The following is a 13,108-nucleotide window of genomic DNA, read 5'->3' on the forward strand; positions in this document are numbered from 1 at the left end:
TTCATTGTAATAAGCAAGGAGGGTGTATGCCATTGATGTACAACGCGAGTAATTGTGAAATACCTCCAACTCATTCACAATTCTCGTAAAGTCCGGACAGCTAGCTAGATTTCGACCTTGGTTCTTAGCCTGAGAAACTATCTCTTGGTGATTAGTAGTCATAACTTCAGATCTTTCTTTACACATGTGTAGATACACTTTACACTCTTATCACATGTCTTTTTTTTGTTATCAGTGCTAGGATTGTGCCTTTGATAGCTAGATTGACATCTCCATTTTGCTGTGAGCTTAAACTGACTTGCACATGTCACATTTGATGGAATCTGAGCTTATATTTTGACCTAGAACTTTGTAGGTACGTTCTAAGCAAACCTTCACGAGACTTCAACTCGTCCACTGGGGACACTTAGTGGTTTAAAAGGCTTACTGCATACACTAAATGCATTCGAGAGACCAGCGACGGTGGTATAGTTAGGATTTCCTTAGTTTTGTTTTACTTGAGGACAAGTAAAATTCAGGTTTGGGGGTATTTGATGAGTGCCAAATAATGTATATATTTATCCCTTTTTGTTGGCATTTTAACTCATCTTTTGTACATTAATTCTACATTTTATCCCATATTTTGTATTTTCATTGTTTTCAAGAATAAATATTTTTCTTACTTAATTTTGCATTTTTAGGTAATAAATAAAGTCTGGATGACTTGCGGAGCGAAAAGAGCTGAAGAGTGGTGAAAAGCCGGAAGAAATTACGCAAGGAAGCCGCAAAGAATGGAGCGCACGTCCAAAAAGCTAGGAATGGGCTCAAGAAGGAAGAATTGTTCTTGAAGAAGATATGGGCTTGGCATACCCAAGGCCCAAAACCCTTACCCAAACCCATTTTCTATATCCATACCCACCTCCATTCTCAACCGTTAGATCGGATCCATCTCATCATCCAATGGTCGATCCTTCGTAGAGCATCAAAATCTGAAGTCTCTCCAAAACACCATAGTACCTAAATTCCAAGCCTTCAGATTAGATCACATTTAGATCCTACGGTCGCTTCTTTGCCTGCGCATCAAATAGCGATACTTCCGCTAAACACTACAACACCTAACCTCGATCTTCGCCGTTAACTTCGTTGTATCAAGACATCCGACGGTCGCTACCAGACTCTTCAGGGGTAGCCATCCGATTCACCTACAGCTTCACATCCAGTGACTCAGATTCGCCAACATCGAAATCCGCTACACCCGACCAACACTCTAGTACCTAATGCCTATACCTTAACCAAACATACCCTCCATCATTCCCATCGACTTCTTCTCCCCCATTCCTCTGCAGAAACACCCATTCCGCCACCATCACCTCCACCTGCTACTTCCACTGCCATCGCCACCACCTACACCAACTACCACCAACTCCACCATCTCCATCATTACCCGACACGACCCATCCCCCTAATTCGAAGTGCTTTAACCTCTCTCACCAACTGACCTAGGTGAGGGTTGATAAAACACCTCAAATTAGGGAGCAATTGTAGCGATTGGGAGCAGGAGAAGAACCGAGAGAGGCCGAGAAGACATGGGGCGACGTCAATTCAAAGTTTTGGTGAGTAAATTTCGGAAATTGAAAACCCTAATTTCAATTCTAGGGTTTCGGAAAAATTGGGTATTTGGTGATATAAATAGTGGGTGATGTAGAGCAGAGAGAGTGTGTGCTTGGACTAGCCAAGTCTCCAATTAGGTTTAATTTAGTTTTTTAAAATTTCAATTTCTATCTCAGTAAAATTAGGGTTTAGTTTAATTTTAATTCTCAATTGTTTTTTGTTATTTCTGTTTGCTTTAAGTTTCAATGAAGTTTTTTTTAGAATCAATTTAATTTTCAGAAATGTTTAATTTTAATTTCATGTTATATGTTAGGTCAGTTTAATTTTAATTGTTTTGATTTTGTGCAAATGTTATGTTAGTATCCTGTTTAGGTTTAATTCCATGTTTGAATCACTGTTATGTTTAGTGTTTAGTTATGTTGTAATTTCTTTTTGTTGTTGTTTTAATTCACTGTTTAGGGTAATGAGTCATGTTTAGTGCCTGTTTAGGCTTAGTTTTGTGTTTAATCATGCCTTAAGTCACTGTTAGTAGTGGAATGTTAGGTTACAATTCATGTAAATTGAGCTGATTGAGAAATGGAGGAATTTAGTGCTCAACTGTGCTTGTGATTGATTGTGCTGTCAAAAGACAGTCAATGCTAGGAGTAAACAGTTGAGCAAGCTTCTTCTCCTTCCATTCCATTTATGTATGCCCTGGAACATAGGCAGGCTAGAACCTCCACCTAGCTCCATTAGGGACAAGGATTTAACCAAAAACAGCCACTGCCTAGCATTTTTTCCTGATCTTCTTTGTTATCTATCTGTTTTTGTGGCTTCTTATCACTGTTTTTATAGCTGTTTCTATAACTGTTTTGTGCCCTGTTCTTCCTTTTCCTTTGGCTATTGCCTTTGATTTATCACTGCCATGTCATTGTAAATGCCATCCTTGGCCCTGTGTGACTTAGTGCCCTGTCTGCCTAGAGCCTGCTTTTCCTTGTCTGCCTGCACAGCTCCTGCTCTCCCTTTCGCTGCTGAGCACTTGCCCTTTGCACTGCTGCTGCTGCAACTGAGCTTGGCTCAGCTAAGACCAAAGTTTAGTCTTCCTCCCCTGTTGCTGCTGCTGCAACTGAGCTTGGCTCAGCTAAGACCAAAGTTTAGTCTTCCTCCCCTGTTGCTGCTGCTGCTTCTTCTCCAGGCCCAGCCCTGTTTGCTGCTACTGCTCCAAACACAGCACAAGCCCAGTTCAGTTCACAGCTAAGCCCAAAGGCCTAGCTAAATCAAAACTCAAGTTCAGTCCACCAAAGGCCTAGTTCTCTGTCAAGGGTATTCAAAGCCCATTGCCACTCAAAGCCCAGTGCACTTCAAGGGCCAAGCCTAGTGCACTTCAAGACCAACTGAGCCCAAGCTCAGTTCACTTCATTATCAAACAAGCTTATAATCCAAAGGTACCCTAAGCCCAAAGCCCAAAAGGCTTCATAGTTAACCAACAACAAATTAGAGTCCAAAATAGCTAGAGAACTCCAAACACACCCAGTCTCTGTGGATCGACCCGTACTTGCACGAGCTACAAACGACGACCGTGCACTTGCGGTATTACTGTAGGCCCGTTTTCATTACGCTTCAATTTTATACGCTTTCCCGGGCCCACCACGGCGCTGCATAACTGTCGCAATTTGATCACGACCATCCATCTTCGCAAGCTTAGATGAAGGGTGTAGATAAAAACTTAAAAGGTCCCAAGCATGTCAACATGACCACTGTGGGCCCACCTATACGTATGAATGATCGTCCTAGGCCAACCATGGCCGAACGTCTCGAAACATGTACCCAAAGTAGGCATGTCGCGCGGCTTCCAAATCCTTTGCGGCAATGGATTTCTGCCGCAAACCGATCTCAACCACTCACCTTTGTTGGTCAAATTGAGTGGCCTAGATTGCACCTTCGTGAGACGAGCCAGCATGGACATGTACACTGACAGGACGTCTGCACGCATGCCTGATTAATCCCACCAAAAATGGCGTCTATGATTGAATTCGATTGAGCAAAAGAGTCATGCTTGCGCACCTCTTGAAAACCCTAATATTCCATCAACAATCGCAGATGAGGGTCTTAAACCATCTCGTCCGTCCAACCTCGCTAGCTTGGTCGGACAGTCTAGGTTAAGAGCTAGACGACCAATGAAGCATCTCTGTGATCACCATCCGCCACTCTTCCACGGGGAGTGATCGGCCAGGAGATGGCTCGCCCATGCAGCCTCCAAACGATCACTCAAAGATGGTTGGATGTGATGCTATTTTAATACGCTTGGTCTGCGACTTATCCGGTTAGGCTTTAAAACATCTTTGCTTCATACATGCTGATTGTATGCGATTCATTACATGCATTGAGCATACGCCATATTTCATAAATATCAAATCCTTATTTATTTTAGCATCACATGCTACTTCCTACAGTGGGTCCCACGATCCACTCATTCGAGACATCAAACATGTCACAAAATGGGGGATACTTACTGGGGTATTGGTATGGCTGTTTACAGCGTGCAACGCGCCATCACAAGAACGTGTCAGGAGCCATGACGGTTAGCGATGATGGGAGAAGTGGGCAATGACTGATCGTGTGACACTAACACGACCCCACTATTTCATCACTCCACTTCCTCCACTTCCCACGAGAGACGAGGATTATGCTCAATGGCTTGTATAAATAGGTTCTCCTCCTTATTTCCAGAAACAGACAAAAATCAAGTGTTGGTACAACGTATATAGAAAACACTCAGAGATGATTGCTTACATTATTACAAGCCAGTTCAATATTCTGATACAAGTCATAAACAACCAACACCTTCACAATCTCAACACTTTATTCGCTTCCCTCCCCAAGATCAACCCCATCTCCTTCACTTTGTGACCGAAGCAAGTCTGGAACGACCATTTCTTGGTTTAGGCCAGAATTGTATAGATTGATCTCTCGAATCAGAAAGCACTCCTGTGCAGTGCATTTGTTTAGGGTTTAGATTCGTTTCTCATCCACACACACACATATTTACCAAAAACCGCAGAAACAGTTTTCACCCATAAAAACATGTCGAAACTCTGAACTAGTTTGAGTGAATCTTATATCAGAAGAAAAGATTCTCAAGCATAAAAAAACTAGCTGCAATCAAATTTCAACCGCTGTTAGTCAATCAAATCAATGAAAACAAAAGATGAACCGCAATTATCTAGTTTCCCACCAACGGTACTCGTAGATATTCTCAATCCCAAAGAAGACTTTAAACTGAGCGGTCGTAAGAGATTTCTCATAATTAGGTTACTCTCATCTCCGAATAGGCGGCTTCACCAGTATCAACACAACAAGAGGTAGTTTGCTGTTACGAAAGAATAGTTTGCTAGAAATGCAAACTTCAAGTATTTATAGACAAGGAAGTTTGGACACCGGGAAATTTCCAAAACTGAAAATATTCTCATGTATTCATTAAGGCACAAATTCGGTTTCCATAATTCATGGAAATGCTCTGTCCAACAATAATGATCGAAATCTCTCAGAAAATCTCTAATTAGTAAATGTACATTATTAATTCTTATTTTCCTAAAAATGAAGTTAATAACCTTAATTAATAGATTCTTAACTTATTTATGTTTCGATCCTGGGATTCTCTTCCCTTAGCTATTAAGGAATAACTTTGAACAATTAAATAATAAACATTCATAGCATGTGTTCAAAGTATATCGACATTCTAACTTTGTAAGTCCTCTTTCATACTTACAACTTTGAAACCGATTTGCCACACTTCCAACAAGTTTAGAATTGGTTCATATGACTTTGCAGAACTATGCGATTGATCAAATAACATTCAATCACAAATCATGGGTTTAACGGTTCTACCAAAACAAGTTTCGGTTCTACCTTCCATGTGAGTACTGTGCTTACTCACACTAGCTTTCCAAAATTCGGTTGACTAGGTACTAGGATCGGTTCCCCATATATATATGTTAGCTAACTTATATGTGTTGCACATGTCCATAGGATCGGTTCCCCTTTGCCTAAAAACGCGTTGTACATGTCCATAGGATCGGTTCCCCTTTCTGCTATAAACTTGTTGCACCTCATACAAGGATCAATTCCCCTTTGTGATGTACTGCACCTCTTACTAGGATCGGTTCCACTTTACCCATATTTGGTCAGACAAAAACACAAACTCGATCATACAATCTCAGGTGATTACTTAAGATCAATTTTACTAATAAAAGTTATACCAACACATAAGTCAGGCCTTTGTGAATAGTTTTACCAAGAATACAACAAGTCATGAACGGTTATACTCAATCACACATATTGGTTTTTCATAAGATATGCAATGAATAACAAAACCAATAACGCATGTCGATTTCCTTTTCGATTCACAAACAAGTTTATGAACTTACTTCCTTAGAACACATGAAAAAAATTATTCCCTATGATGAAATCCTCACCTTATACATAATCACAATAGCATTCAAATGATTATGGCGATGTCTTATCTACAAAGTTTAATGGTTAAGCAATAAACCTCGTATTGTATTCCTTAACACTATGTCTATCTAGAGTTCAAACATGCTTCGCATTTTGTTTTAAATATGCACAACTTAAAAGATACGTTAGGGAATGAAACAGTTCAAGTCAAATATCACTAACCTCAAGTGGAAGGACGATGTTGTCGTTGTAGCTCCTTGCTTATTCACATCTTCAAGTCTCCGCAATACTTGTAAAGTCTCATTATCATAATACTTTCAAGCTAACCTACACGAAGTTGACTCTAGTACATAATGAAACGACTCTTAACTTAAGTTTTGATTCACTAAAATAATCAAACTTGACATACCAACGCTTGATGGGTTCAACCGAGCTATGCTCTAATTGTTACAAATATATCAAAACCCTCATTATCTTGTAAGTCTTTTCATTTCTTAATTCATATATAATCAATTATATTCTCAAATATTAGTTGTATTCCCTAAGCATATACTATCAATTGATTAAACAAAGTATAACCTATCAAATTGAATCATAAGTAATTAAGAAAATTATGCAAACAATCTAAAACTCTGCAAAAGCAGTGATTTATAAATTAAAAGTAAAGAAAATAAAATAGGTACACATTAATCATGCGCAAATAGCTTCTTCTATTTGCCTTGATTGGGCGAGAATTGGCTCATCGTGGTGTAAACTCTCTCAAATATTGATTCATGCTACAAAATTGTCTACAAATATGAAATAGAGAGAAAATAATGAAAACCGAAAATTTAGAACCTTTATATTCGTTGCAAGTTCACAGTTACAATTAAACGATCAAAGAAATGTGTTGTTGTAAATGTTGAATTGTCGCTGGAGTGACCTTCGCAAAACCAAGAAACGACCACAGTTTATTAACGAGAATCATTGGCAGGAATTTGTTCGTCGTGTTCTTCACACTAGCAGCAACAGAAAAAATTCTCAAATTCTTGATTTCTTGTTGTGTAATTCTCTATTATGTCCCAAACTCTTAATGTCTCTTCTATGACCTCCCAACACCTCTTTTATACTCAACCTGGCCTTCAAATCTCTGTAATAAGTCAAGAAAATCTTCTTTCCTTTTGCATAGAAATACGTATTTTTCTTTCCTTAAGTTTCTCTTCCATGCTTCTGTTGATGTCAAACACACTCCAAACACGTTATAGATTGAGTCAAACTCGTCGTATATCTTTTATAGCTCATGCAACTATATAATATCACAGAAAATCTAGTGTTTCTTTCCTCCCTTAGACGTGCTTTCATGTTTTCTTCTAACCAATTATCCAACCAACGTTAATCAAATCCAACACCCACATCATCCCAGTTTGGCCCAAAAGAACAAACCCAATTAATTTCAGCGATTGAATCTCCTTACGACAACTCCAAAAATTAAATCCTAATTCTGCAACATTTGCCCATCAAAAAAATTTCAAATTGAGAAGATGATGGTCCGTCTGTGGAGTCCGTTTAGCACATATCCAACATGGGTACCCTTAGTAGTTTTGGAGGTGCCCTGAGTAATTTTTTGGTGCCTTCCACACATTTCTGGATGCCTTTGATAATTTCTTCGAGAATATAAACATCACTTTTCAAGCAACTTTTTCCATAGGAGTTTATTTCTCCAAAAATACTTATAAATACACAAAATAACAATTGAGATCAAATAGTCTTATAAAATTGTTCCAACTTCCACCCCTCTTTGTCCTGCCGGGACAGGAAAAAAGAAGACATCATAGACGCGTTTTAACCCTACAGCAAACGTTTCCTCTTTCTTTCTCCTCTCGAGGAGAACCCTTTTCTCTGGGTTCTTTTGACCAGAGATAAATCTGAAACTTGATTTCAGAATCAATAACTTAAACCGAAACTCAATAGATCTCAATCTTTACATCTTCATCAATACCATAATACCAGGCATTTTGATCTGTATGTCATAAACCCTAATTATCAGGTATAAACCCTAACTTTACTTAAGTTGTGATGAGTCAGAATTATCTTGTTTTTAATTTCAGATTATTGGTTTACCTTCTTCTCCTTAGATAATTATTTCTTTTGTTTTTATCATCTACATCTACTCATTGTCTCTTTAGAATGGGGAACTTATAAATTTTCAATGGTTTGGGAACTCTGCATTTACATTTATTATTGGCATATCACCTGTTATCATATTTTGATGGATTTTAAATTTCTGGAATCTGCATTTACATTCTAATTTCAAGTTTATTTGGATGCTTTAAATATCAGTCATTGTTCTTATGGTTGGTCCCTATTGGTTTACATTGGTATCTGTAGCATGTGTCCTTGAAGCAGATAGACATAGCAGATTTTCTTTCATACTGCATCATTATTGCTTTGGCAAGGATTAGTTCTATTTATTTTCCAAAGGACAAAAAAGACACAGTTCACGCCATAATCTCTACTGAACCTTTCAGTTTGTATGGTTTGTACATGATGCTCAGTTGGAGAACAAGAAAAAGATGGAGTAGCTTAGTCTTACACGTTTTTGAAAAAGTTAATGTTGCTTACTGTCGTATATACACATGTAGCATGTGTCCTCTGTTATTATTTATTATAGTTCCTTGACTGTCTGTTTTCACTTGATCTTTTGGTGAACTTAAATTAAATCAATAAAAAATTTCTCGAGGAAGTTAAGCTATGAGCTCGGAATTTGTGGATGCGGAAAAAGAGCTTGTTGGTTGGTTTGTGGCTGAGCTGAGTTGCTAGGTTTTAAGATGCATTCGTAGTGTTTGACCTTGTGCTTGAACCAAATAGCATGCACGAGTCTTGCAACTGCATAATTTGGTTTACAATGTAGTGTTAGTGTAGTTGTCACTTGCCTTAGTTTTCCTGTTGGCACTCGCCTTATCTGAATAGACTGAATGGAACTAGTTGTTTGTTGTTTGCTTGCGTTAATGTATGCATACAATTGTATGTTGAATGGTGCATTGAAGAAGTAACCTTTCTTTCATTTGTGGTATAGGTGAGGCATTTCAGACGCTCGGTGCTGATTTACAGGAAGAATTCGAGTTCATTGATTGCTAAGAGCAACTCTGAAAACTAGCGAATTTGGTGAGAGGATTATATATACTTTTTCGTTCGTTGGTCCATCCATTTGTTCTCTAAATCAACACCTCCAATCTAGAAATCTGAGGTTACCAAATTAATTTCTGAACCCATTGACAGCCACATTATTTGTATTTAGAGCCAATGCATATAGGTCTTTTAGATTTCAGTGTGCTTGAATTTAAACCACTATGAACTTTCTAAATTTTGAATATTTGAGTCGTAATGTTGTTCCCATGTATGTATAATCTGAATCCTCTACTGTGAACAATTGACTTGAATTATGAACACGCGTAAGTATTATCTGAATCTTATCTCTACTGTGAACAACCGAACTTGAATTATGAACTTCTTAGTGACAGTAACATAAGCTGAATCTAACATGGACGTCAAACCCTTAGTTTCCCCAAGGGATATAAACATTATCGTCAATAGTACACTTGATGTTCAATTTTCTCTTTTTATTGTCATGTTATCAAACGACATACTGTTACTTTTAGGTTTGATCCATAGTTATCAATCATTTTGATTAGTATTCAGTTAGGGTTTCTGCTGATTATGTATTGTCAGTGTATCGATATATTGAGTGACTGAAAACATAATAATGATGATGGATTTAATGTATGTAGATACGATGGATGATCGTAAGGATGATGACAGTTCTCCTGTAAGTTCTATAGATAATTTTGGCAACATGATCGGGATTGTATGTGATGACGGGATTGTAGTTTCGTGTCTCAAGCAATTTCATGTGGTGGGTGATGATGATAATCCCGATACCCTTGTAGAAGTATACCCTAAAAAAGGTAATTATCGACTACTTTATTCAAAATTACATGAATATCGTATCGTTTTCAATAGATATGTTTTCTTTTTGGATAAAAAAGCATGAATGTTGAGTTTTTCTTTTTAGACAAAAAAACATAAATATTGAGACAAACAATACCAATTGGTGGTTAGCTTTTTGTTGTATAGTTATGCTTATTTATTTATTTTCGTGCATGGTGTTTCATATAGATTCAGAGTATGACAGATTGTTTGTCATCGATGGAAATCCAAAACTAGTGTTGTGTGGAGTTGGTGGCCATCGTATATTATGTCCATTAGTGAATAGGGTTGCAGAGGAAGTGCGAGGGGCTAAGGAAAAGTTCATTTCTAGACCAACCATTAAAAGCCTTTCAGATAAAGTGTCGAAATTTGCAAATTCATTTCTTATTGGTGGTGCAATTTTTCATCTCTTCATAGCGGGAGTTGACAAAGATTTTCTTGGCAATTCTAAATTAGATTTGAGGTATATCAACCAATCTGGTGATATTAGCATACCGAACAGGTTTGTAGCAGGATCGCCTCCTGCTACAAACCTGTTCGGTATGCTAATATCACCAGGTTTGTAGCAGGTTGATATACCAATTCTAAATTGGTATATCAACCAATCTGGTGATATTAGCATACCGAACAGGTTTGTAGCAGGATCGCCTCCTCCTCCATTTGGTGTCTGATCTGATTAGACACCAAATGGAGCATTTTGAAACCAGAACTATTAATCAAGCAATTAATGTGATTAAGTTTGCTTTTGGAAGTGTCATAAAGAAGGAAAAAGATTTAAAATATGGATATATTGATATCAGAGTTATAAACAGAAATGGATAGGTGACCGAGTACAGATATGATGATTTGAAGAAAATTGTGGGAGCATATTATGCTTAAATGAGAAGGAAAGTGGTTGAGGAGGAAGTAGAGGAGAGTGATTAAGAAGGAAGTGGAACCTTAAATTTCAATATTTATGATGTTAATTTTATGTGTTGTGCACTAAAAAGTACATGTATTTAGCTTTGTGCTCTACTTGATATCGTAGACTTAATTAAAATGTTGATTTCTACTGTTAGTTAAAATATTTCAGATTTTAAAATAGTTCCCTAAAAACAACTAATTCAGTTTTTAATCAATTTATTTATGTTCTGGATTGTCATAAACACCTATCTGCCTCTGCTTGTGTGTGATAGGTCAAGGAGGATAATTGTACGGGAATATACATATTTTTATCCATATTTTTTATCCATCTAAAAAAGACTCATCAAAACTAAATCAACACAAAAATCACATTTTTGATCCATCTAAAAAAGACTCATCAAAACAAAATCAACACAAAAACCACATTTGACATAAACCATCTAAATCACCCTCTCATATATTTCAGCCCACGAAAATTTCCCCACCTCATTAAAATCTGATACCGTCTATTTTCTTCCGTATCGGCTAATTTCGATTAAACCTTCTCTTTTCTTCCCTTAAAACCCAGAAACCATAAACCAAGATCTGAAACCAATTTTGATTCCTCATTCTTCTTATTCCACAAAACAGTTTTATGAACTCAATAACAAGAAATCTGACCTTAATCGGTATCAAATTAGGTTTAAGTTTCATTTTGATTTTGACATAAATCAAAAAATGGTGAAGTAAGAGAAAAAACAAGTCGAAAAGATGAAGAAAAATCTTAAGAAAGTGGTCAAACAATCTCCAAATGGTAAATCATCATTTATTTCATCGACTTTATTGTTCTTCAGATGTTCTTTAGTGATTTCATTTTTCTTCAACGATTTTGTTAACCAGTGATTTGTTTCACTATTGTTCATCTTCATTGTTCCATTGTTCTTCCGTGATGGTTGAAAATCAACATGCATTTGTAAACTGTGATTTTTGGTTTCACAAATTTTTGTTTCGTCACTGATTTTGCATAAATTAGGTTTCATCACGTGATTTCATACTTAGGTTTTTGTAGTTTCATAATTGATTTTCTGTTAGTTACATAAACCAAAACTTCGTTGGTGTGTTGATTAATTCTGGTGGTTTTGACAAAACCGAAAATGGTTTCATCATTCTTCCCTTGTCCAATTTGGTTCCACCAATACTAGTTTGGTCGTGTTGGTTAATTATGGTCAGATTTGATGAAACCATTTTTGGTTTCATCATTCTTCCCTTGTTGGTTCTACCAATATTGGTTCGACAATGTTAGTTTATTCTTGTTTTGGATGCTAAAGTCCGTTTTGTTTATGTATTTTGTTTGGTCTAGGTTCAATCTTTCAATTTTTTTGATTTCATTTGTTAAGTTTGGGATTAATCTAGTAGACTGATCATAATTAATCAACACATATGGTTATGGTTTCATCATTTTGTTTGGTGCTTATAGTTTACATATGGTTTCATCATTTTGATGGTTTGGTGTTGCTGGTATAATCTGGTATTTTTGATGAAACCATTTTTGGTTTCATCATTTTCCAATTGTTATATTGGTTCCACCATAACTGATAATGTTTGCTATGCTATACTTTTCAATTGTTATATTTGGTAACACCAATTCTACTTTGGTTTCGCGATGACCATGTGTTTGTTTGATGTATTATTACCTAATCATGTGTTTGTTTGATGTATTCTTACATAACCATGTGTTAAGTGAGCATGAACACTTTAATAGATTACTCTTGAATTTGCTGCAAGTTGGAATTAATTTGGTTTCATAATATCCCTTTATATCATATATATGCTTGAATTTTGTTGGTGCTTTAGTTTACATATGATTTAACAACAAGGAAAAAAAGAGAAACAAAGTCGTATAGGTGCTCGTTGCACCATTTGCACGCGGTAACAACAAGCTTTAATACATAACAAAAAACTGCATACGAAGGCTCTTGTATCATGTCCATTTTGACGTTTCTTCGAGCCCTTCTATGATGGTGTATTGAAAGAAGACGAGCTAAATAAAAATATGAAATCCATCACGATGATTTTAAATTTACTTAAACAAAGAGATCGTCGTAAGCTCCCAGATTGTTTCAGAGTAATAAGATCAAAGGAAATGACACTGTAGACTATTTCAGAACATTTCGTTGTGATTTTTAGTCTACAAATGATGAAGGATGTAGAAGTAAACATAGATGAAGAGCTGATT

The 13,108-nt window shown here is 36.7% G+C and overlaps 1 protein-coding gene across 2 annotated transcripts; it reads left to right on the forward strand.

Annotated features, from left to right (window-relative positions):
• Positions 1–7,792: 7,792 nt before the first annotated feature.
• Positions 7,793–11,113, forward strand: LOC113317448. Of its 2 annotated transcripts, XM_026565566.1 has the most exons (5): positions 7,793–8,050; positions 9,080–9,168; positions 9,792–9,968; positions 10,180–10,463; positions 10,593–11,108. In XM_026565566.1, the coding sequence occupies exons 3-5, from the start codon at positions 9,797–9,799 to the stop codon at positions 10,659–10,661; spliced, it is 525 nt and encodes a 174-aa protein (XP_026421351.1). In that variant the 5' UTR covers positions 7,793–8,050; positions 9,080–9,168; positions 9,792–9,796; the 3' UTR covers positions 10,662–11,108. The 2 variants fall into 2 exon arrangements, with proteins under 2 accessions (XP_026421351.1, XP_026421350.1); XM_026565565.1 differs by having other exon boundaries at positions 10,180–11,113.
• Positions 11,114–13,108: the final 1,995 nt, after the last annotated feature.

This window comes from Papaver somniferum, chromosome 10 (genome assembly GCF_003573695.1).
Source record: "Papaver somniferum cultivar HN1 chromosome 10, ASM357369v1, whole genome shotgun sequence".
Classification (NCBI taxonomy): Eukaryota; Viridiplantae; Streptophyta; class Magnoliopsida; order Ranunculales; family Papaveraceae; genus Papaver; species Papaver somniferum.